This window comes from Octopus sinensis, linkage group LG3 (assembly GCF_006345805.1).
Source record: "Octopus sinensis linkage group LG3, ASM634580v1, whole genome shotgun sequence".
In the NCBI taxonomy this organism is placed as follows: Eukaryota; Metazoa; Mollusca; class Cephalopoda; order Octopoda; family Octopodidae; genus Octopus; species Octopus sinensis.
In genome coordinates this window covers 90,338,657-90,365,961 of record NC_042999.1, presented here as the reverse complement: position 1 = coordinate 90,365,961, position 27,305 = coordinate 90,338,657, and the positions used below count along the sequence as shown (strand labels likewise).

At 32.5% G+C, this 27,305-nt stretch overlaps 1 protein-coding gene across 15 annotated transcripts in view; it reads left to right on the top strand.

Moving 5' to 3' along the window:
• LOC115209646 (MAP kinase-activating death domain protein) overlaps positions 1–27,305 on the top strand; it is a 185,654-nt gene that overhangs the window by 55,885 nt on the left and 102,464 nt on the right. For 13 of the 15 annotated variants that reach the window (XR_004998265.1, XR_004998263.1, XR_004998264.1 and 10 more), the window contains 12 exons: positions 82–240; positions 2,727–2,943; positions 5,499–5,609; positions 6,088–6,293; positions 7,146–7,207; positions 9,647–9,926; positions 10,873–10,999; positions 13,567–13,632; positions 14,185–14,296; positions 15,431–15,617; positions 16,565–16,762; positions 17,843–17,951. Coding sequence is in view for 12 of the 15 variants with exons in the window: in XM_036501146.1 (XP_036357039.1) it covers positions 82–240; positions 2,727–2,943; positions 5,499–5,609; positions 6,088–6,293; positions 7,146–7,207; positions 9,647–9,926; positions 10,873–10,999; positions 13,567–13,632; positions 14,185–14,296; positions 15,431–15,617; positions 16,565–16,762; positions 17,843–17,951 (1,834 nt within the window). In the remaining 3 variants the exon portion in view is untranslated. The remainder of the gene's footprint in view (positions 1–81; positions 241–2,726; positions 2,944–5,498; positions 5,610–6,087; positions 6,294–7,145; positions 7,208–9,646; positions 9,927–10,872; positions 11,000–13,566; positions 13,633–14,184; positions 14,297–15,430; positions 15,618–16,564; positions 16,763–17,842; positions 17,952–27,305) is intronic. The other 2 variants (XM_029778107.2, XM_036501148.1) reach the window with 1 other exon arrangement.

Here is a 27,305-nt window from a genome sequence, read left to right as displayed (position 1 = left end):
TCATTGTATTTCAAGTTCTTTCTTTTGTGTATTTTTAATACTTTTTTTATTAACCAAAAATGTTGATTTTGTTTATCTTAGGTCCGGTTCTTCAATTCTCCAAATATTCTTGGAAACTTCAGTGAACACACTCGAACACTTCGCTTGTATCCGCGTCCTGTGGTTGCATTTCAGCTTTACAGCTTCCTGAAATCGCGTCCAGTGAAAACTCACTTTACAGCAAAGCTTGCTCGTACTCAAGTAAGTTATTTTGATCATCATTTTCATGTCTACTTTTCCATGCTGGCATAGGTCAGGTGGAATTTGTTGATCCTGATTTTCTAAGGCCAGACACTTATCTTATTGCTAGGAGACACAAACATGAGCCCATGAATGCATGCACACACACACATATATGAGTGTTTGTATGTATACTGATATGTTCATATAAGGTCTGTGTTTCCATGCTAGCATGGGCTGGTCAAGAATCTATCTGAGGCGAGCTTGTACAGTTAGATGCTCCTCCTGCTGCCAACCATTATCTACTTTTCTGCTAAGGACTTCATCATGCTTCACTGTTTACTTTGAATTGCTTTCTATTGAATTACTTTCTATTGCTGGAAGCCCTTACTAATGCCATGCACTTAACAGAGTGTACTGATTGCTTTTTTTTATTTTATTTCGTGGCATCAGCACTAGTGAGTTCACCAAATAACTTGCATGTCTAAAATTCCCTTAAACTGAATGAAGCTACATAGAGATGAATGTGGCTTTATGCTAGGAGATAAAAGGTTAAAGTATGAAAGAAGGAGCTAGAAGAGAACAGGTTTTTTGTTGTAATAGAGCTACATGACTACTCTACAAAAAAGATGGTGGGAATAATGATGTGGTGACATGTCAGAGTAGACCTTAAGGATACAAGAAGGTAAATAGGAGTAGAAGCAGAAGAACTGGGCATATAGTTAGGTACTGGTTGCTAACCTGTTTGAGGAGAATGAAGGATGATTATAGATGAGGAATGGGTGAGGAGGTGAATATAATAAATGAAGAACAAGCTTTGAAGTGTAGTTGATAAATTTAAATTGGAGGATAGGTAGGAAAGAGTAAGTGATGTCACTGAAGATCAGATAGAGTTGCGGAGTGGCTGTAATGTCTGGCAGACAGGGGTATGGGAGTGATTGATGACACATATGAGTGGAAGAAGGCAACAAGTGTAGATAATGATTGACACTACAAAGGGAGTAAAGAGCAGAATAATAATAATAATAATAATAATAATGTAGTAGACAGAAGGAAGTATGAAAGAGTAGATGTGCAAAGTGAGAGTGAGAGATAATCTGGTGAAGGGTGAGCAATGTAAAATGTGAGTGTAGAGGGGCAATATTAAGAATGAAGGATGGATAACAAGTGCAGAGATTTCTGGAAGTGAAAAAGAGATCTGGTATCACAGAAAAAGTTGATGTAATATTCAACTCTGTTTTCATTAAATTACATCATCTGAATACTGCATTTGGAAGAGAGCATTGATAGAGATGGTTGGCAGTAGGGAAGGCTTGAGAAGGAAATTGGGAAAGGGTTCAATTGTGTGTGTGTATGTATACATATTGTGCTTCCAGTATCTCAGTTTTGACAAGCAGAACAAGTCTTTGCAAACACCACATAACTTTAGTCATCCTGGTTCTTTATACATGCTCTCTCTCTCTCTCTCTCTCTCTCTCTCTCTCTCTCTCTCTATATATATATATATATATATATATATATATATTATATATATATATATATATATATATATATCTGTCTGTAAAATTTAGTCTTCGTCACTACCACCATTTTCTGTAACATTTGATTCACCATACTTGTGCAGGTAGTCAAATCATCTCTATAGTTGTGTTTTCTCCAGTACATATTGCCTATCAATCTTTTGTTATCTTTCTTTTGGAATATAACATTTTGAGAAATCTTCACCACTTCATCCCAAGTCTTTCTTAGCATCACTCTTTCACATGCTCCATTGACTTTGAGCATATAACACTTCTTTTTAGAGCTCTTGTCCTCCATATGCCCATACCAGCACAAGCTTCTTTCTTGCACACTACAACTGATTCTTCATATATCCAGGTTTTTCTCTTCAGCTCATTAATATATTTTCATTGATGCACACTAATGTTATACATCCAGCAAAGTCTGCTTGCTTCACTTTCTAGTCACAAATCCTCTGCATTCAAAGCCCAATCATGAATCAGGCTTGCATTAGATTGAGAGTGTGTATGCATATGTGCATGCATGCACATGTGTATGCCCTCTTTTCTTGACTCACTGCAATATTTGTAAGCAAGCATCACCACCAAGCAAGTGGTGATGTTTGGTTACAGTCTTCTGTGAAAACATGTCTAACCATGGAAAACTATTTCCTTGCTTAGAAAGAGGTGAGTGTTGGCAAATCAAAGGGCATCCAGTCATCTGATCCAAGCATGCATGGAAAAATGGACATTAAGATCATGATGGTAATAATAATAATGAATGATGACACATGATTTCAACCTCCTTTGAATTATTGAGTATGTGGCTATAACTTGTGCACATTAATATGTGGTTTTGGAAGCCTGGAACAATCAAAATCAAAATTAAAATGATCTTACTCATTTTTAGACTCTGTTTTTTAATATTAATGTTCTGTATATGCTACTAAAATGGTTGTTCATTTATATATTCATTTAGTAAGTATTAAATGGTTATTTTTATAACAGGCAGTTGAATTTTATGCCGAATGGTCTTTGTGTCCATCTAATGTGGTGTTCCTGCGTGTTCAAACTGCTGTCTATGATCCATCTTTAATTGGAGATAAACCAAAATGGTATTCACATCAACTTCAACCGGTGGAATTTAAAGTTTATGACAGTAATTCTTCTCTCGGAGCAGCTTTAACATCTGCATCAGAAATTCACAGTGATGATAATCCAACTGGTTAGTAATTATATTCTTTGACACCATACAAACTTATTTTGTTCAATTTTGTCTAGGGAATATGTTAAGTTTTAAGATGATTTTTTTCTTCCTGTTAAAATTAATTTCAAGTAGAAAATACTTCTGATTATATTCTTTTTTTCTTTTTTAAATTGTTGTGTGGTAAGTTTGCTTCCCAACAACATGGTTCTGGGTTCAGTCTCACTGTGTGACACTTTGGACTGACCAAAGCCTTGTGAGTAGATTTGGTAGATAGAAACTGAAAGAAACTTTGCATGTGCATGCTTATCCACCACCACTACTTGGCAACTGATGTTGGTGTGTTTACGTCCCCCATAACTTTGTGGTTTGGCAAAATAGATTGATGGAATAAGTATCAGGCTTTTGAAAGGTGGCGAGCTAGCAGAAATATTAGCACGCCAGGCGAAATGCTTAGCGGTATTTCGTCTGCCGTTACGTTCTGAGTTCAAATTCCGCCGAGGTCGACTTTGCCTTTCATCCTTTCGGGGTCAATAAATTAAGTACAAGTTACGCACTGGGGTCGATGTAATCGACTTAATCCTTTTTCTGTCCTTGTTTGTCCCCTCTATGTTTAGCCTCTTGTGGGCAATAAAGAAACAAGTATCAGGCTTTTAAAAAAATAAGTACTGGGGGTGATACATTTGATAGCACTTTGCAATTTTGGTCATGCTGATGGGTAGATCATTTCAAACCAGCCAGAAAGAAGCAAACATTTGTAATCACTGTGGATACTGTGAGATGAGTGGATATCATCTGTAGCCTTACACAGATGATATCTGGAGCCTTAAAATTAACTATGGTATTGTGGACTCTGCCTTGACTAAGTTTGGTGTATTTTGTATCAGCTACGTGTGGTTCATTTCAGTAATAACATTTTGTGATTTTGATTCCCTAACTCTGTTACAGTGTATCAATCAATAACAAAAAAGATATTTAATATTTTAGATTATTGTATACAAAGTATTAGCTCTTAATTCATGATATTTTAAATACATTTTAAAAACTATCTCAATTTGGCTTTCCAACTCTGTACATATATGATGGACCAAGTCATGAAAGTGCCAGTGAGAATATCACAGATAATCAAGAACTGAATTAGATATTCCACTATTGGTAAATTACATTTTCTTCCTGGAAGTTAACCATCCTTAAGTACTTTGCATGATGTTATCAACTTGTATATTTGAGTGTTCATGGAGACATTGGCCTTTTTCAAGTCATAAGTTTCCAAAACATTTTTTAAATAAAAAGTTTATCCCCATCATTTTCAAAATTGACTTTAAAAAAAAATAGAAAGCTTCCCAACAAAATGGAGGAAATTTGACTTTTGTGGGTGCCTTGATTCGAAACTCTGCCATTTATAGTCACTTTTAATAGTCCATTTAAATCTTATAGAAATGGTGTCATTTATCTTTGTACCCACTTCAAATGTGGCAAAAGTAAGTCTCTGCAGTGTGGACTGTATGCTTTTTACATGGCACTGGCACTAGCAGGGTTTCCATGTAACTTGCAAGACAAAGAATTTTGAGAGGGGCATGGGCATTAGAGGAGGGGATCTTGTGTCAGATGATGAAAGGTTAGAATGTGACAGAGAGGGGAGGAGAAACAGGTGTCTTTCTATAGAAGTGGTACATGGTTGCCTGGTGAAGAAGAGAGAAAGAGAGAAGTACAAAAAAGAAGACAAGGTGTGCTGATGTAAAGGAGATACTTGGTTATCTAGCTAGAGGGTAAAGCAAGAGGAGGAGAGAGAGAGTGATCAAGAATGAGGACAGAAACAGTTGTGCTGCTGTAGAGGAGAAACATGGCTACCCAGCCTAAGGGAAGAACAAGGGAAAGAGAGAGAGGGAGAAACAACAACAGTGCAAGAGAGAGGAGAGAGGTGGTGGTGAAGTGCCAGGGTATATTCACAAGTAACAAAGATCAGAGAATGGATGTGATGGAAGAGTAAGGAAGACAGAGATAAATGGTGGCAATTGCAGGCCCTCAAAGTGTGTAGGTCATAATATACATGATCAGGTATTACCAAGAAGGTGCAAGTAGGGAGTGGGGGATTGCAGTGACCAATGAAAAGGTGGGTATAAAGAGGGGGTGGAGGAAGGCAGTAATGCAGTAAGGGCAGGGAAAGGGAGTGGAAGACAATCATAGTGTATGAAGAGGAAATGTGAGGAAGAGAAAGATGTAGTTTAGAAGAGGAAAGGTAGTTTGGTTACTTGAAATAGGGTGTGTAAAAAGTTTATTGTTACATGTGGGTGAGATCCAACTCTTTTAACACTGTTTCTTTGACATGGCAACTCTTCTAGAACCTCATATCACCAAACATCTCGGTCCATTGCCATTTCCTCTGTGAGTACTAACATCTTGAGACTGGTCCTCACCACTTCATCCCATGTCTTCCTGGGTCTCCACAGGTACCATCCACTTTCAGTGACGGGCACTTCTGTAAACAGCTGTCTTTACTCATACACATCACATGTCCAAACCAATGCATTCTCTAACAACAACTTTAGTAATCATTATATATATATTTCTTTCAGACGAGAGTGGTAGTGACAGTGATGGAGCAGACAGTACTAGTTCATCATACTCATCACTAAGTGATTTTGTTACTGACATGGTCAACAGTGAAATTGATGGAGATACACCAAGTGAGTATTATGTTACAGCATAGATTTAATTTTTTAAAGTTCTATCTGTAAATTTGGTCCCTAATAGTATAAAGTTTTGTTAACTTTTAATTCTTTAGAAAATGTTCAGATTTGACTAATTCATTTTTCTTCACAAATAGCAAGTTTTTAAGCTTGCTTTTTGTTTAGTATTATCTATATGTAGATTAGAAGTGTTAGTTTCTATGTATAAATTTTTCAGCTAGCACAGACTGACAGAGTGTATTAGTCATCAAACTATGATATATATGATATATATATATATGATATATATATATGATATATATATATATCATAGTCTGATGACTAATACACTCTGTCAGTCTGTGCTTGCTGAAAAATTTATACATAGAAACTAACACTTCTACTCTACATGTAGATAATACTTTTCTTGAATAAATACCAATAAAAGTCATTTGACAAAAATAAACGCTGCTTTTTTTTTCTCTTAATTTTCTAGTTTTTGTGCCTGAAAACCAAATCCTGGCAGTTGACCACTCAAAAATATTCTCCCCTCCCAGCAAATTACTTGTTCCTGAAACAAATATCAGCACAAATGAATCAAGCCTTACAACGCATGAAAGTGATGGGGATTCTTCAGCATCCTCTAGTCCAACTTACAGTCAAGATAATCATCCTTCGTTTGCTGAAGATCAAAAAGAAGTTGTAAGTATAAAATTGTTAGCATTTAATTCAAGAAATTATGATAAATTATATGGAAAAAGTTATTCCTTTTTATAGCAGATGATTTCTCTGTCAAATATAATTCTTATTTATTTACATTGTTTTGGATTAATCATACATTATCTCATAGCTCATAGATTTTGATGATGTAATAACTTATTTTTTGAATGATGTTGTAGGGTAGGTGTGAGAGGCCAGATCTGACAGGTTTGAACATAAATTAGATTGAATATTTGGACCAGGTATGACTGGTTTAAATGCGAGAGGGTTTAATTTGTTTTGATAACTAACAAGCTTCACAGAAATACTGTAACAAAACAAAAATGTGGAATTTTGTCTTATAGTCCAAATTTTTATATAACTAATTTATAAATTAAAGTTTTTTCTTTATAGCTAGTTTGCATATCTAATTTTCCATAGCTCCAAAGTATCAATTTGTGTGCACAAAAATCGAAGTGAAACTATTGGCTTGAATTATGCCAATATTTTATAGATAATTTTTCCTTATTCAAGAATTCAATGATTTTGTTCAAGTATTACATAACCACATTATAGAAACAATATCTGTTGTCTTAAAACTCAATGACTCAATCTAAATTATTTGAAATACTGACATGAGGACTGTCAAACAGTATCTTTGAAAAATGTGATCAAGAAAGTTGTGTGATAAGTGGCAGAAATGCAAACATATGTTAGAGCCACCACCATTTATCCAGTGTGTATCTGTATGTACATACAGTGCATGTAGATCAAGCAATAAAATAGCATAGTTTGTTGTAAATTATATATATTATCTCTGAAAATTAAATTTCTACTGTTCATTAATGTTTCTAGGTGCCTGACGTTTTTCAATATGATCCCCAAAATACATCAGTGGAAAGCAAACTATCAAATAGGTAATTTTCTTTCTAATTTCATTTTTTTTTTTTTTTTTTGTCTTTAGTGACAATACATACATTTCATATTTTTAAAGTAAATTTCTGGATTTTCCTTTCTTCTGTTAGGGTTTTTTTTTTTAATGTTCTTAAAACTAGTGTACTTGAGTCATCAAAAATGACAACAGTTTCATTGGTTATAGCGAAAACAAAGTTTTTCCTATCTTAATGTTTCATTATGAGATCAACTTTCATAATTTCTGCCCATGTTTTCCTTGGTCTTCCTCTTCTGCAATTACTTTCTCCTTGGATCTCCTGGCACTTTTTTTAGCATCTGTTTTTGTTCACATTCATTATATGTCTGTACCAATGCACTTTTTTCTTTTACAAAGTACATCTGATTCCTCTTATACCCATGTCATTCCTTTTCTCTTATTTCCCAACGTTTTCACATCATCTCTTAACTACCTGCCCATCTTTATCTTTCTATCTCCCCATTCTTCTCTTTCATAGCCCTCTCTTTTATTGGACTTGTCCATCTCCTTTCTCACCTCTTGTCCCATATTCTCATTCACATGATCCCCTTCCCTCTCTTCTTTAAACTTCACCATTCTCCATCATTCCAGAACTCTACTGGTTTCTTGTCATCTTCAGCCCCATCTATCTCTCATCCTTCACTCAGATACTGACGGTGTTCTATCAATATAACTTCAGCATTGTAAACAGAGAATGAAAACCTATTCAGATGTGAACTCTGCAAGTAAAGGCAATCTGTCTAAGAAAGCAGTAACTCTGAATAAAAGTTAACAGAATGTAGAATGAAGATGTTACTCTTGGTAGGCAAATCCTGAAGTGCCAGTGGTATGATGAAATGCTCCTAGTCTTTATTATAATGTGGTTGCTGACAGGAAGGGCATTCAGTCTATAAAACAATGCCAAATTCATGAAGTATTCCACTGTGGGTGTGTATACACATATATCATTTTAAGACTTTTTTCCATGCTCACGTGGATTGGATTGTTTGATAAAATCCAGCAGATTAAAGGATCTTTGTCTTACTCCAGTATCTCAGTTTTACCAGGAATTTTACAGCTGGATACCCTTCCTGACACCAACAGTGCATTTTTTGGTACCAGTACCAGAGAGGATGCTATAACCTTAACAACACTAAATAATTCTCACAACCCTGCATTGACTTCACTTGATGTTCCAATTGCTTTACAGTGAACTGGGTGCATTTCACATGCAGCAGCACTTTTAATGTTACCTTGTAACTTACAGAACTGAAGACTAAAGTGCAATGGCTGAAAGTAAAAATAGGAGAGAGGGTGGTAACCTGAAGTGAAGTCTTGAAGTTGAAATATGATTTGGAGGAATCATATTTCAACTTATTGTTGTGAGATAGTGATAGAGGGGACAAGTAGCAACAGTGTTAGAGAAAGGAATAATAGGAAAGAAAGAGAGAGTTAAAAAGTGATAAAGACAGTAGCATGAGTTGCATAAGAGTAGATATTGTATGACCCTATGTATATATGTAAATTTACGCATTAATTATTGATGCATTTGATGTTAGCAAACCTTTGCCTGTACATGATTTCTTTTTTCTTTTTCAAACAACTAGTACGGGCCTTTTATACTTTGCACTTTTCAGAAGTTTTTATTGGAATCCTTCTTTATGTTGATATATATATATGAAATCAACAAAAGGGGCATTGTGGATGGCATTCTATATTGCTTTAACATCATGTTGAACTAGGAGGGAGTATTTTGGTAACTTTTTAGGCAATTGTTAACATGTGTAATGTTCACAGAAATTTGGCATAACTGACATTTTCAGTTGCATCTTGGATGTATAAGAGCTACACTGTCTCTTTCATTTATAAGGTATTTCTTAGTTATCTCCTGCTCTTGGGTCATAAAATCAGTCTTCAGGATGTGACATGATGTCATGGCCTCAAATCCAAGAGACACTACACTTCATGTTAATATGATCATCATCTTCAAGCTTATAGAAAACATATCTATGCATGATGCTTTGCAGTATGCAGTGTCTCTTTTAGATCTTTGTAGGTGTATGCTAGTTCTACAATTCTGTTTTCAAATAGGAAGTCAATGAGAAGTACTTCATGAGGATCGACTTATGAGCGTTTAGTTGATGCATTTATTTTTGCTGTCATTTTGCAGAAGCTAAGTGATATTGTAGGACATTCAAAGGTTATTTGTTCTAATCTTGTGCCTCTTTCTCTCTCACTTTTCTCCTAATTTAGAACCTGTCAATATCACTTTGTCTGTGGAAGTTTGAGGTGATGCCAGGATCTTGTGGGTTTTAAGGTCTATGAAAATTTCCTCTATAGACCAATCATGTATCTCAAATATAGTCTGTGTTTATTGTTAAATTGATTAACTATTTTTGCATCTTATTTTGAAAATTTTTTAATGTATTTATATGATATATTTTAGTTCTTCAAGATCTGTAACTGGTGGAGGCAAGCCAGGTTATGTACAGCCATTGTCCTCAAGTGCAAGTTCACAAGCTCCTGTCGTTCCATCACTGAAGTCAAATACCAATGAGAAAAGAAATACACCCTATTCACTACCCCTCTCTGATAGAACACAGTCTTTGGAGTCTCCTGTTGGCCCTAGTCGCACTAGTGGTACTCCTAGTTATTCAAGTCAGAAACCTGCTTTTGGTGCCATCTCTACTGCTCACACATCAGGAAAACGTCCTCTAAAATTAAAGGTAAATGTTAAACCATATATAATTTTTTATTATATTTTAACTGTTTTTGTAAAATTTCCAGATACTGGAAACTTGTGTATATATACTGATACATTCTCATAATTACAGAAAATTCGTTCTCTCATTAATATAGATCATCTATAGTTGCTATTTTTCGTTGACAAAAGTTGTTTTCAATTTTATCACTTGAATTTTTATACCAAAAATAGAGATCTGTAATATAGTTGCTCCTAGTTGATCATTAATGTTAGTTTTCATAATGTGAATATTTGTAGATGCTATCTCATGTGTTGCCAGATTTTGCAGAAATTATATGACACGAGAATAATACATGACTAGACATAGAAGACATTACAGGGCTTGCAATTGACATTTTTTTTTCCAGAAGAAAGTAACTGATGCCTGAAATTTACTTTTTAAATAATTAGTTTTAAATAGTTTTAAATAATAAATGGTTAGTTGTTTACAGCAATCATGGAGCATATCGTTTTTTTTTTTCTTTCTTTCTTAGATTATTAGTAATTATATAATTATATATTTATGGTGGGCAAAATTTAGACATTTATATATAGTTTTCCGTACTTATCTGTAATATACTATTCTACTTTACCTATCAATATTCTGTATTTGACTGACAGATCTAACTTATGATTAATTTTTGAGGACTTAACATTTAATATCACTTCTTTTTTATTCAATATATGTAATTACTGGTACAGTACAATTTTATATGAATGTATAACTTAATTGTGTAAGTGAATACCACAAATCTAATAGCAGAGCCCTACATATATGCATGAATATTCAATTTATTGCAGTTCTTTTAGACTAGTGCTAAACATCACCAATGTAATGGAAAAATTATCTTTAGCTTTTTTGAATATCATTTTGAATATTTTACACTTGCTGCATTTTACCAATTCTCATTTTATTTATTACATTTCAGCAACTGTCTGAATCTTCAGACAAATCTCCTACTGCATCATCTATAATGTCCACTATCAGTAGTGAATTGAGTGGCTTAGCTCAGAGCACTAGTAGCACCTTATCGGGATTTCTGGGAGAACTGGCTGGTAACTTTTTTATTTATTGCATTTATTCATTTTATAATTCATAACCAAATTTTATGTTTATAGTTAAATATATTTTTTCTTCAAAAGCCTTTACTACTACTACTATCACCATTATTATTATTATCATGCTTTCAACAGTTCCATGTGAGGTTCTACTGCACCACCTGCAGCATGTTCTATTCTTAACAAGTTGAGTAATCACTTAGAGCTGTCATTGGCAAGCTGCAATCATCAGAACTTTGTGAATGGCACACTAATAAAAAAAATTGCCGTGAATTTTTTTCTAGTAGTGCAATCCACCTGATGATAAGTCATAGCTTATGTGGGTCATTTTTCAAAAAAGCTTACCCTATGTCTGGCTTAAAGTCTGCCTTAGGAGACTCATATGCAATGTGTCATAGTACCATGTATCAGTTATGTAAGAGTATGTATTGCGTTACTTTATTAAACGGAGATTGCATTGATCTCCTTGATTGTCAAGATATCTTAGTGTATCAAAATTTGTTAGCTTTGGTATATATTACCCCGTGAGCACTATTCAGTCATGTCCTTTAGTTATGACCTTTGTAAAGATGGCATCCAGAAATGATGTGATCAGTTGTTTCTTTGTAACTTATTGATTGGTCTACTGATGGTGTTCTTCACTTTTATTATTACATTTTGGTAGTTTTTTGTGCTTAGTTGTTGATCCTGAGCCACCAAAATCAAACCTTGTATTTCTACTTTTAGTTTGGAGCTTCTAATCTACTGTTGGATTTCATACTGATTTTCTTTCTATAAAATATTGACAACATATTGACTTAGAAAAGTTTTTTTGTCATAGTTTTTGAGGTTCCATTTCAGTTTTATCTTCTTCTTTTATGTTTTTCTGTTCTCAATAAGTAAACTGTTTTCTTTATTGTAGAAAGCTTATAGCTTCTATTTCTTTTTTCCTTCCCTGAGCATTTTGATTTACTTTATATTCCTTAATTAAACTAAACAGTTTCCCTTAGTACTTCTAATTGCTTTTCTTGACCTATTCACATTATATTGTTACAGAATCCATATGAGTTTGTAATTTCAGTAAGTATAGTTACTATGTGGAGTGAAAAACTCTGAATTTTTAGGCACAAATTCTGCATCAGCATGGTCAAACAATGACTGGCAGAAGTGAAAATGTGAATAGGTTAAAAGTATCACAAGTAAGCAGTGGATAATGGCATAATTGCAGTGAATGATATATGGAGTGAGGTGTAACCATGGAGATCTGATAGAGACGTGATCTGTGTGGCAAAAGGTTAGTGAGGGAGGCATATTGAAAGGAAGGGTTGGCAGAGTTGTGTTGATTCAGCAGAAATGGGCACACAGATACACAACAATTACAAAGAAATAAAGTGGTAAGGTATTGAATCAAATATAACCTCAGATAGTTGATGGTAGAGCTAGTTGTAAAATTGGAAATAAGTATTCATACCTCTAAGAATTAAAATCACAAGTTGAAAAATGAACCATTGTTTACTGATGTGAGAGGTTGCCTTTGGATCATTGCATCAGCAAACAAAGACTGAATAGTAACAAAGTGGAGTAACCAGAGAGGTTAGAGTAGCTAGTAATGGAATTTAAGAGACGTAGTATGTTATTATAGACATTCAGAAGATTCTCACAAAGTTCTCACCTAGTCAGTGATTGGTCTCTATAATATATAAGATGTTACAGTGACAATACGTAAACACTCAATCAGATTAGCAGTAGTGCAATCAATGTGGTTGTAAATTCAACTTGCATTGAGTTTTTAGATTATGTTGAAGGTGAAGGGACAAGTGTTGCATCAAGTGTTAGAATATGTGTAGGTTCCAGGTTGAGCATGACTGAAAGCATATAGTTAGTTGGTGGATGAGTGTGGAGCAGAAAGGGGTTGGCAGACAGGCAGGTGTAGAGTAGTTACGCAGCTAAATGCACAGACTCAACAGCTTCATGTCTGGCAGATTGGGGGAGCATCTGACAAGGAAGAAGCAATGCATTTAACGGAACATTAAATATGTAAATTTAGACTTTTCCTTTATGACAATCATTTTGTTTCATCACATTTTTATTTTTATGAAAAATTTTGTTATGCCTCACTTCGCTTTGACTTGTTAATTAAGACCCATATATCCTATCACACAGTGAGGTCCCCTAATTACTCTATAATTTATATCATATATGTATTCATTGAAGTAAACTGTTTTATTTTTTCCTTCATAGGAGAAATTGCTATCCTGCAGTTAGATTTTATTGATGAAATGTAGAGATCAAATTAGTTCATCTACACTTTAAATTGTCATTGATCATGAGAAGAAATATTAGAGCTGCGTAAGCTATTTAAATTAATGAAATAATAACTATGGCTGAATAATAAGAAAGAAATTGTTACTGGACATTATATGTTTATATCTGAATTTTAAGCACAGTACAGCACATGCTTTTGGTGGTTTGTATTTTATATATGCAAGATGTTTTTAAGACAAAAATATTGGAACTAATGTTTGAAATATGTCTAAAGTATTGTTTAAGTATTTTTATTGATTTTTCTTTTGTTCCTTTGTCAGGGAATAATCGATCTGTTATGCCAAACTTCCACAGCAAACCGCAAAATAAACCATTTGCACCTTTAGGTAAGTTACTTCATACACCTTTAAACTGCAGCCTACTATGCACACCTCACATTCAGTTCCTATCTCTTAGTCACTTTAGTTATTTCACTTTCTTTAATATCAATCTCTGTTTTTTGTCATCATTATCAATTTACATCCTCCTTCCATGCTGGCATGGGTTGGATAGTTTGATAAGAGATGGCAAGTCAAAAGACTATGTGAATCTTTACTATCTACTTTTGCATGGTTTGTATGGCTAGATGTCCTTCCTAATATCAAATACTAGAGTGTAGTTGGTGCTTTTTACATAGCCCCAGTAGCAATAAGGTCACCAAGCAAATTGCAAGTCAAGACTCCTCAACAATGGGAAGTATTGAGGGTGGTAGCTTTGTGCCAAGTAATAAGAGGTTAAAGTATGAATAGCAGAACAGGAAGGTGTCTTGCAATAGAGAAGGTACATGGTTACCATATATATTATGCTAAAGCAGTATGTATCATTTAATTGACCTAAAATTTAAGATTGTCGTTTTGGAAAATATTTTAAAATGTAGTTCTCTTTTATTGATTTTATAGGTAACCGAAGAGCACGAGTTGAGAAATCTGGATTAGTAAAACAAGCTACAAGCCAACGACCACGTGAGATCACAAGGCAACAATCTACTGAATCCCGGCCTAATTCTAATAGGTAAGTACAGTTTTATCATCTTTTCAATCAGATTTAAATTATTATTACAGAGATGTATTTGCATAGCAAGTGACCTGATCTGAGATCATGTGCTGGAACAAAAACAATTACAGTGTGGAAGGTGTTTATAAGCCATTTAAGAAACACACAAAAACCATTAGATTTGCTTCAACATTTAAACTTAATTTGCCAAAATATTTTCGTCGCTTTGAGACCGCGACCTGTTCATTGACAAAATTCCGTGATACAGCACAGAAATTTGTCAGTGAACAAGTCATGGTCTCAAAGCGATGAAAATATTTTGGTAAATTAAATTTAAATGTTGAAGTGAATCTAACGGTTTTTGTGTGTTTCTTACATGGCTTATAAACACCTTCCACGCTGCAATTGTTTAAATTATTATACTATACAATTTTCCAACTCTTTCCTTTGTCAGTCCCCTAGCATCAGTTCACAGAAATTGTTTAAAACCAATGAACATGATGCAGTCATGTCTCTTTTGCTGAGCAATCAATTTTTTTCAAAACCTGCTTTCTCAATATTATATGAAACAGATATTTGCCCATATATGCTCACCTCACATCTTTGTATGGAATTATTCTTTAACTCGCTTCTAGCTGTTCTGAACTATTGACAGAATATCAGCACTTACCACTTGTTTGGTTATATATAAAATTAGTATTATACTTATTGTGGGCTATAGGTATAATACTCTTTCTGTATATTATTTGCCAGGTAATCAGATGTAGAATTACTACCTTCTTTATGGATATTTGTTGTAAATATAGATGGTCTGTATAATAAAAAAGGAAAGCAAAAACAAGAATACAGTGTAATGTTGTCCTGAGGTAATCTATCCAAAATGGTAAAAACATTTACAACATCAAAGTCACTTCAAGTTAGTTTTAAAGACACAACTGGGATTACAAAGATTATTGTTGATATTTCAGGAATTACTTTTAATTTTCAATTTTGGTGGAGAACCTTCAAAAAGAAATGAATGCAGTGAAAATAATGAAAATATAATTTTTTTTTAAATTCCTTAAGTTACATATTTTATAAAATTGATGAATTTGTATTGATCTTTTTTATTAATTTAAGTATTAACTATTTTCTTTTTTATTTTGAATCTAGTGAAAACCAATCTTTCTTGAAAGAAATTATAAGTTCTGTTGTGGAAGGACATGGCGTAAGTTGGTTGAAAATCAATCGCCTCAAGAAATTAATGGAAGATGAAAATTATCGTAATTTTGTTGTTAGTCGGCTGAACAAGAACCTAGATAAAAAACTAACTGATGACTCCCAGCATATTGAAGATGTTGTAAGTTTCCTGGCTTTTTTTTTTTTTTTTCACATTTTGCAGAGCAAGTATGTAATTTTTACAAAATTGTATTGCTGTTATTATGCTATATGTCTTTCATCATCATCACTACATTATGCTTTCAGAACATAGATCACCTAAATGACAGAAGCTATTAACTATATTTTAGAGAGCCTGCTAAGCATATGAAAGAATTTATTTTACTAATGCTGTGACTACTAACTACTCCTGTGCACCTGCTATGTATAAAAATCTTTCTTCACTGTCAGCCTGCCTGTGGTGCTACTGCATCTCTTGTGCACAAAGTTTGTATTGGCGCAATACAGAGAGCCTACCTATTTTATTCAACATACCAAGCATGGTAACTCTCCAAATGGTACTGTAGAGTCCTACCATCTTTCCTATTAACTAAATTTCATCTTCGCTAGGTTTTCTTTAAGGCTTCTTGATTCTAGGTTTTACTTCCAAATATCTGATTAACACGTGATGAATTTGCAAAAGGAGTAGAATCTTAGAAATTTGAAAGTACTTGGGTTTCTAGTGGAGTGAAGGTTTCCAGATTGACAATAAGACACGTTTCCTTGTGTATGATAACACCTCACTCAGTTTGAGAAGTAGTCAGTGGAGCAGTCTGCAAGCATTGGGTTACACAATTAAGAATTTCTTGGGTATTGCTATTGACATTAAAGAGAGCCGACAGAAGTGGCCCTCCAAATGACATCTATTCTCCTCTGTGTGCAGTTTATGATGCAGTGAGGTTGGAGAAGGTGCAGTCAATTTATTGCACCTTTTAGTGAATTACTTTCTTTAAAAAAACACTAAACATGGTATCATTTTAAAAGTATTGCAATTTTCTCCAAAGATGGTTATGTATATACCACCTAAATGTGTATACAACTGTATTATTCACTTTTCATCTCCATAAACATATGTTTTGTTTCTTCTAGTGTGTAAATCGTCAAGTATTTAAAGGCATGTTGACTGTATTGAGAGCTATGGTCCATGGTTTAGAATATACATATACAAACTATGGACTTGGTGGTATGGCTAGTGCATTTATGGTGCTCGAAATATTACACACACATTATTGGTTGAAAGAAGTTGGCAATAACAGCAATAAAAGTGAAGCTAGTGTCACACCTGAGGTAAGTTATATTCTACTAAAATGTTATATTCCATTTTTATAAGTATATATATTTCATTTCTCAATTTCAAAAATCATTTTACATATCATATATGAATATTTTAACAACAACCAGTTATGTGGCTGAATCTTGAACTTTGGGGATTGTCTCATCTAACTATATCTTCACAAGCATTGTTTTTCATACCTTTATGACAGATATCTTCTGTCATTAGCTCATGGTGATTGTTATTTAACACAATAATTATTTCTGGACATTAAATGTAATACAACATACTCTGTCATTGAGCTGCTTACTACTTCAGGTCATACTGAAGTAGTTTAACATATAAAAAAGTTAGTTGTATGATCTGTTTTCAAGCATTTCTTCATGTAATATGGGTCTGTATAAGCACAGCTGACCAAAGCTGCTCAATAAGAACAATTTCATATTAATATATATATATATATATATATATATATATATATATATATATATATATATATATATGTGTGTGTGTTTTTCGTGAATACATCTCATTTTTAATGGCTACTTATTGCATATATAATCTTGCTTGACTTATATCTACCTAAATATTCTCTACTCTTTTTCCTCATTATTTTTATTTTTTACTCTTAACACAATTATTAATAATTTTCACTTCTCCTGGAATTTTAGGAAAATGATTTCCTTTAAAACTTTTCATTCTATATTTTGGACTTGCTGATTTAAAAAAAATTATATTAGTATCTCTCTGGTATATCAACTTGATCTGAAATTATGTGTTGCAATAGACACTTTTGCATTTTGTGCAAGTCATATTAATTATTTATTAAAAACATGCACTACTGAATTTACTCATTAATTTTTATTTATTTTTGTTATTTACAAGTTAACATGTATCTAAGACAATGACAGTCTCTAGATGAACAAGCCTCTATGCTGTTGATTCATCTATAAGAAATAGGAGCTAATTCTTTCTTATTTCATATCTTACTGCCTTTAGTGCTACAGCATTTTTAATAAGAAGTTTTCTTATCATAAATTAATATTGGTCTATATTAACTTTCCAATAATATATTTTTTTGTTTTTCCTTGCAGATTTCATCCCCCTATGGAAGCAGAGAAAGCCTTTCATCGAAAGGTGAGGACTCACCCAAAAATCCTGAGGCCAGAAGCTTGCATGAGGAGCACATGGTGGCTGCCCTTGGTATGCGGCATGCTACTGTTTTACTTGCTCTAGAATGCTTGTAGGCAGCTTTTAAGCACTAAATTATGCCTGAAGGTCACTTATACATAGATACTAAAGCAAAGCTCTTCATCATATAAGTAAATTATTTTAGTGAATAGATTATTGGTTAAAAATGTTAATATTGTTTTGATATAGTAGGAGTATTGATGAATGTATTTGCATGACATTATTCATTTATTAAATTGAATTTATGATGCAAACTTAATATAATATGAGAAAAGGTACCTTAATTGAAGATAACCTTTCTTCATTGTGTAGTATTTAAAATTTATTCTGCTTTAGGCTAAATGAAAATTTTATGCTATATATATAAACCATTAAACTTGTGAATTTCATAACATAATTATCTTTAAGTTCACCATTTTAGTTGTGAATCATCAGTTTAAAGATTTTTGTTATTATCTAATTTCTTTAAACTATGATATTTTTACTAATGACTATGAAACAAAATCCTTTCCTCATTACATGATTTTAAATCTACGAAAATAGGATGTTTTGATTAATACATATATTTTATAAATTAAGAACAGATATCAAAAATATTTCATAAGTATAATGTCTGTAGTGTTTGAAGCTTTGCTTTAATTGTTAGAGAGAAAATGTTTTAATTATTTAATGCAGTTTCTTTAAAGAGTTTGGGGGAAATGCTTAGATATAGCACTGTAAAATTATTTTAAAATTTCTTTGCAAAATTTAACAAAATATATAAAAATCTTTAGTTATTTGCAAATTATATAAACAGAATAAATATGAATCAAGATTTTCCTTCCACTTAAATATGAAATAACCATTTTAATTTAAGAGAATTGGCTAATTAGGTAAGCTGTACATTAATATTTCTAGAACTCTTTACCTATATTATTATGAAAAATCATTAAGTAAATTTTAATGGATTCTTTCTTTGTGAAAAAGGTATCTTTTATTTAATTAGTACTTGTTATGTTTGAAGATAATGCAAAATTCACACATTATTGTTCTGAATATCTTTCTAAATTCAATCATAAACAAGTATTAATATATACATTTTAAAATCACTGGCAACAAATGTTTAATATAGCTGTGGAATACCTTCACTCTCAAAGCATTTATCAGTTGAAAAGGTTTAGCCATTGGCATAATATTTTCAACTTGATAAGTATATCTTTATAGAAGCCAACTTTTTTTTTACCATTTGGCTTTTATGAAGAAGTAAAGGTGGGTGTATCTGTTACACATAGTGGAGCTGGAAGTTCCTATTTGAAAAGATTCCTTGAAACAGATGACCTGATGAAAGTTTGCATTAAAACAACTGTGAAATATTAACTTTAAATAGTAGTAATATTATACATAAGGTAGATAGTGATGTTTCATTTCTTTCTTATTTTCTTTTATTGTTCTTATTATTTGTTATCTCACCAGCTCTCATTTCCACTTATTCATTTTTATTGAAAATCAATCTTCAGTGTTATCTCTTAATGAATGTTAAATTTGACTATATTTTAAACAATTTTTTTTCTTTATAGTTATTGAGATGTTTAAAATTTCCTTTTTTTTTTTAGAAATCAAATTAAACAAGATAGGAAAACATTCAATAACTTTCTTAAGAAAATTTTAAATTTAAATATTCTATATTTATAATTTATATGCTACTGTTAGGAAAGACAAAAATATTATTTGCTGGAAAAAATCCAGAGAATTTACAAGTTTTAATTTTTTAATAATGCTTTTAGGAGAAAATTCTAGATTGCAACTGTTTGGTAAAGTAAAATAAATCATGTACTTCAATACATGATTAGCAGAAAAGTCAGGTGGCTAAGCTAACATATTCAGGCTATTGTGTCTAAGATGCAACAATTTATTATTGACATGCTGAAGTAAAACAAGCATAACAATGAAGCATCTTATTACTGTTTGGGCAAATTTTATAGTACTATTCAAAAACTATGAAACTCTTCTCTTGAATGTTTTCAAGGTTTTGCATAGTTTTATGTAATTGTCAATGACTGGATTCCTTTTGTTGTGTACTTTTATAACATATCCCCAATATATTCTATCAACTTATTTACTGGTGTCTAATATAATAATCTGCAAATGAAATAATTTGTAATATGATTGGAATTATGAGTCTCTGTGGGTTTAGATTGTTAAATCAGTCTCTGATTTAGATTGTTAAGTAAGTCTCTGTTTTTATAAAGATATTCATCATTGTAGGAATGACTTAACTTTTTTTTAAATCAGGAGGAAAATGTTTTTACTATTCTTAGCAGAACATTCTTGAAATTTTGTCCTTAAGGATTTTGGGCTTAAATTTATTGTTAACTTGGTTTGGCTCTCTTCCACAGTGTAGACTGGTACTTTAGTATCTTATTTTTGTGAAGGAAAATTTTTTGGTGTTTTTGCATAGCAACAGTCACATTAGTGCTCTATTTATTTTGATAAGATAAAACTAAAAGTTATGAAAATTAGAGTATCTACTCTAAGCTTTATAAATCTCTTATCAAAATTGTTGTTTTAATGAAATCCCTGAAATTATTCACTGTTAATTGTATACACATTTACTCTACAGTAGTTTCCTTTAACAATTTTATGTCATTAAAACAATAATGAACGTGTTCATTAGTCTCTCTCCTTTAGTTCTCACATGCATTTAACCAATGACATACTGTTTGTCGTTGCAGAAATATTCTTGCTAATTCTGGACAAAAGGTCATAAAAATCTAATAACTGACTGATTTTTCAGCTCATACATTCAACTTTTTTCAAGTCTCTTCTTGTTTAATTAAACTCTACTAACCCCTGTGCTCAGTTAGAATTACTCAAATTTAAGCATAAGTTTAACTCTGACATTGATGCTTGCACCTCATTCAACACATTATAGTTCTCCTGTCTTAATGAAACTGTCTGTATGCAGTGGTATATTTGTACATTTGACTTGTCAAATTTTTTTAACCATCTGCTTTAGCTGTCAAATCATCTGTATCTTTTGGCTGCTTTTTCTCAATAGCATTGTATCAACTTCATTCCTTCCTACTGACTGATATACACATGTTCCTATACTTAAAAACATTTCCAGACATCATCTTGAAACAATATTTCTTTTAGGTTTCAAATTCCTGTGTTACTTTTTGTATTAATTTTTCATCCTTCTAGATCTTATCATTCTTGTGAACTAGTTTGAATACTTCTATTTGTGCCTTTTGTTTGTTCATAACCTGAAGTTGTATTAAAAATCACTTTTTAGTATCTGGAGTAAATGATATAATCTAAAGGCAAAATATTTTTTCTATGATAAATCTGGAACCTATAAACTTGTAATCTACATATTTGTGGCTCACCATTTAATCACTTATCACCAAGTATACCCTTATTAGATTGAGGAATTAACTAGTCAGCAGTTAGATTGGCAAAGTTAGTTAAATTTTATCTTGTGATAATTTTAAAACTGTTGAATGTAATATTACTCAAAATTGTAAAAATAATTGGTACATTTGAGTAAAATGTCTTCTCAGAATAGTTTCCAAAAACTACCCAAATAATTACATGACTTTAATTTTTGTCAATTTTTCCTTAGAAATTATTTCTTAAAGTAAATTTTTCCACCACTTGCTAATCCATACTTTTCACAGATATCAAACAGAGATCCTGGTATCTACTCACACCACTTCTAAACCTGAACTTTAAAGTTATATTATCAGAGTCTGCTATAATTTTGTTCAATCATCCTATCATCAAGTGATGTGGAAACTAGAACACTATAATTATTAAATCCTGCTAAGGAAAAGAGATGCATTAGGGGAAAAATTGCAAAGTAATACTTGTCAGTGGTTATTGTAACAAGGCTAATCAGGACCCAATGCATTTGAGCCAATAGCTGCTGCGTGTACAGACAGCTTAACTTGTATTTATTCAGCTAAAAAATGGCTCAATACACTCTAAGTTAGTTATTAGTAATAAAATTAAATATTGGTTGATGCAGTAATGATTTTTTTTTATTTTGTTTGATAGCTTATTACATAACATTTAAAATGAGTGTATGCTAGGTTATGGACAGAGAGAAGTTAGTCAATCTAAGTTACAACAAAAATGGCTCGCAACTAAATTATGTCAATTCACTCCAGATGACATTAAAAGCAATTAATCTTGATGCTGTGTTGCAAATTAATCTTACCTATGATATTATAGTAAAACAAGTATTAAACTAATGATGATGATGATTCGATTTTCTCCAGTTGGAATGTATAAAATCAGTTACTTGTTTTCTTATGATTTATCAAAATCCTTTTGAGAAATGAGTATTATTCATGGTACAAATGTATTAAATATGTAAAAACATTTGTCCAGAGGAAGTTGTAACTTTGGCTATTGTCTGAGAAATAAGATTCAAGGACCTTGCTATGCACTGAGATTGGTGGGATTGATGCTGTTAATGTTCAGTTTGAACTTCAGCAGTTGAATGCTTGTTGGGAAATTGAAGGGAAAAAATTCCAGAGGATAGAAAATCTAAATAATATTTGCCTGTCACCAAGCACACCAAATGCTACACATGGAGTAAACCCTCAGGTTATATACTATTTGATTGCTTCTATTGCTATTACTCTATTGTTTCAGTAATCATAATCATTAACATTAAATTTGTAAAATTTCAATGTTTTTTTTTATATATTTAGAAATAATTCAAACCATACCATTTTGCTAGTTGTCTTAAAAATTGCTGTTGAATTAGTTCTTAGTATATTTTAGAATATTCATATTTCTAACTTAGAGTGCTTGATAATCTAGGACTGTTGCATTTGGTAATTAGTATTGTTAATGTGGATCTACTGTTGTATATTTGATCCGTAGAGTACGTTTTTTTTTTCTTTCTGTATCTTTGTATCATCAATTGCATGCTGTATGTATCAGTGGCTGCTTTTCACTCCTTCATAGCTAGTCTGGTAAATATATAGTAATTTAACCCAAATAATCTTCTGAATTTTGTCTCAGAAGAATATGAATTTTATATTGTAACCATCAATGATGCTTACTTTTGTTAATATATTATAATTTGGTAAAAATATATGAAATGTTTGTATATTTAATTAGAGAGAAAATTAATATATATCCTTGTATAATTATATAAATGAATATATAAGTTTGTGTGTGTGTATATACACTTCTGTGTAGGCACTGATATAATTAAATAAGTAACAAGATTATGCGCTGAATGACTTGCAATGCAAAGACTTCTCAATTATTTGGAATTTCTCATTTGGCAAAAGAAAACAAAAACTGAACAGTAATTGTTGGTGACAGAAAGAAAAGAAGATAATTTCAAGAAATTAAAAGTTAGTTTCATGTAATGAATTTGCAAGCTTGGGGAAAAAACTGATTTTTTTTGGTTTTCAAGCAAGGGGTCAGCTATCATTGAAACTCATCAACATAATACTATCTGCTGCTTAGACCTTGTTTCATCAGTTACAAGAAGAAAAAGTATAAAAGTATTTTTAGCAAATATGAGTTGCATGTTAAAAAATATATATAAAACATATTTCTTTATGTAAATTATTCTGGCTAAAATCCTTTGTATGTCTTTTCTACTTACAAAAACCTATTGTAAACTGATCATAACTCATACAAGTATACTTATGCTAATGAAATCCATTGAGACCAAAACCTGTCCATAATCGTCCTTTGTTTGCAAACAAAGATCCAGTTTTACCTTAATCTTGTTATAAATTTAGTAACACAAATATTTATAATTTGAAACTAGCTATTACCACTAGGTCTTTGTTTTCTATCTCCAACTACAGAGAAATTTCACTTGAGAAAAAATATTTTAATGTGTCATTCATTGCATTAAACATTACCTAATCTAAATTCATGTCATGAACTTGCTTCCTTAGTTCATTAAATTCTTTTTATTAAGATATATACACTCTTCAGTTTACAAAAAAGGAAATAATATAAGAAAGAACTGAGTATTTGTATAGAGTATGTGTGTGTGTATTTATGTTTATAAATATGAATGTATATGTATATATGTGTATATATATATGTTGAATCCTGTCCAACACTTGAGAGAGAGAGAGAGAGAGAGAGGAGAGAGAGAGAGAGAGCTCCTCAATATGCATGTTGCATAGAATATGGTTCACAAAAATTGAACTTTTATTTCATGACTCAAGTTTCATATCTTTGTGATATTCAGAAGACCATAGTGGCATGAAACCACAAGATTAAGTTCATTTTCAAAAAGCTTCATTTACACGTACAGTCACCCTTGAGCAACTCTATCTGAGACTTGACAACAGCCTTTGTTATCTCAATGTAGCCCACTGCAGTGACCCTAAGATCTTGTGGGGAAAAAGTGTGGAGGCCTGATGTGACCTTCATTGCTCATGCCCTCCCACCCACTCAAGGCCGTCACACACAATGGGAATTTGGTGTGCTTATGCACAGTGAGCACTTCAGTGTGGCTGGTACAGAGTCATCTATCATTCCTTCTATTTGCATTGTAATTTTGGACTACATACTTCTCATCTGAAAAGAACTAGAACATGTCAGATTTTTTGGAGTGCTTGAGTTTGTTCAGTAAGCACTTTGAGCAGATCACATGTTTCTTCTAGGTCTTATCTGATATGAACTACCCTTTTTTTCATAAAACAGGCTTTGTACCTTACACACACACACTCACACACACATTTATATGTATGTGTGTGTATGTGCTTTTGTCTCCATACTTTGGTGGTTCAGCAAAAGAAACCTATAGAGGAAGTCGCAGACATTAAAAACAAAAGTACTGGGATCAATTCATTTGACTAATAATTCTTCTCGGCAGTACCCCAGCATGGCTGCAGTTTAATGACTGAAACAAGTAAAACACAAAGGATATGTGTGTGTATGTATATCATCATCCTCTTTTAATGCTGGCATGGTTTGACAGGATCTACCTACCCTGTGGGTTTTGGTTTCTAGTGTCTGCTTAGGCAAAGTTTCTATCGCTGGATGCCTTTCTTAATGACAATTGCTTTACAGAGTATATTGGATGATGCCAGCTCTACTGGGATCACAAAATAATAAACAAGAGAAGACCCCTTGACGCAATGTGGGTGCAGTATTAAAGGCGGTGGCTTTGTGCCATATATTATCTAAAGTAGAAAGGAGAGGCATGAACAGATATTTTGTAGTAAAAAAAATACATGGGTACACCAGCTGGAGAAGTGTGTGTGTGTGTGTGGTGATAGAAGTGATGTACAGATTGTGTAGAAAATGGGCTTAGGAGGAGGAATGTGTTGTGTTGCAGGTGGTTTCTTGGGATGTATGGAGGTATGCAAATGAGGAAGAGTATTGGTGTGGGAGTAGTTAGTGTAGGTGTGATTATATTGTGGGTATATATGTGTGTGTATGTATATTTATATGTGCGTATATATATATGTTTGTGTGTAAATATATATACTCATGTTTTGAGTTGTATTTTCCTGTTTGTATCACAAAACTTGTGTGTCTTATGTGTATGTCTTCATTTTTTTATGCCTGTCTTCCCTGCTGACATGGATTGGATGGTATGACAAGATCTGATGAACCCAGGGACTGCATAATATTCCAATGTCGATTTTATGGCTTATACAGCTAAATACCCTTCCTAATATCAGCTACTTCATAGAGTTTATGTGAAGGGACAAATAAAATGAATGAGGAACGATGATAAATATACATTCAAAGGAAAGTTGGGAAGAATAGGTGATGTCTGAAGAGGTTGGTTCATCATTATATTTAATAACTGCTTTCTATACTGACATGGGTTGGACAGTTTGACAGGATCTGACCAGCCGGGGAGCTGCCCAGATTCCTATTGTCTGTTGTGACATGGTTTCTATGGCTGGATACCTTTTCTAATGCCAACCACTTTACAGTGTGCTGGGTGCTTTTTACATGCCATTGGCACAGGTCCAGAACTTGTAAAGGACAAGCCTGTATGTATGAATGACAATGATTTTACTTAGCTTGACCTGTCTTCTCAAGTACAGCAAATTGCCACAACTCCCAGTCCTGGATGTAGTGAATGGTGAACAAAGATGGTGAGGGGTGATCAATGATGCATAAGTTGGAAGGGGAAGGCAGGAGAATGTGATGAGTGACAGTATAGAAGGTTGTGAAGAGCAGTAGAATAGTAAGAATAATAACATAAACAGTAAAAGGATGAGAGAGAAAGAGGGATGACATGTGGATGTGTTGGTTAAGGATAAGGGTAGTGTCAGGCAGTGCATGGGAAGAGTGAGAGATGTTTAATGGTTGAGAAGGAGAGATAACTTGATAATTATCAGTCATCCTGGTCCTTTGTCATCCACATGAGGTTCAACATCCTTAAATCAACCTACATATACATATGTATTAATTGACACAGGGCTGACATTTATTATTAAAAATGATTGTGCTGAATTTGGAATATGCTAAAACAGTTACGAAATAGGAGTAACAAATAAAAGATTAAATTGATTTTGTTTGTCATTTGTGTGTGTGTGTGATATAGTATGAGTTTTACATAAGTCTAATGTATTAAATGCCTATATATTTACAATAATATAAAGGGGTGACTATTTATTGTACAGAAATCGTAATCCTTTACAAAACATTTTTATGTTTACATTCTTTTACAATCCTGCAACAAATAACCACTGATATTAATGTCTGTTCATAAAGAAATTTGCTCCATCTCACAGTGATGACAATTAAGTTGACAACGACTAAATTTAGATAGACAACAATGTAACTGAGACTAAAGATAATGAAATTGAGGTTGACAATAATGAATTTGAGGGAGGAAACCCTGTATATATGATACATCCATGCTGTCTGCATTGATCTTAAGCTCTTTTACTGTCATTTCTGAGATAAATCAGTGGATATCACTTTCTTGGAAGCTGCCTTTTGATATCAGGTTTTATATCTATGGAATGGATTTTCTCTATTGCCCAGTCATGTAGCCCTGTCTTGTTTTGGTTTAATTTTTACATCAAGTAATATATTTATAGCCTATCAGCTTACAGTTTTACATTGGATTATTTATTTTACTATTTTCCACATCTTGTTTTTAGTCTGGTTGGTTCTTGTGGTAGATTCCTGTATCTTAGGAAGTGTTTCTTAAAGTGTTTACCTTGGGAAAGTTTTTAGATTTTGTATTATCTTGTCTTTAGGTCTTGTTGGCACTGTGTGTATTTCACTTTTTCCATTAGCTCTTGTAAATTTAAATTTCATATTTAATCAGAAATCTCTAAGAATCTATTATCTGTCTATTATTTCTACACTTTTAAATCTCATATTTTGAAACTAAAATTTTTCAGTTCTGAATAATATTAA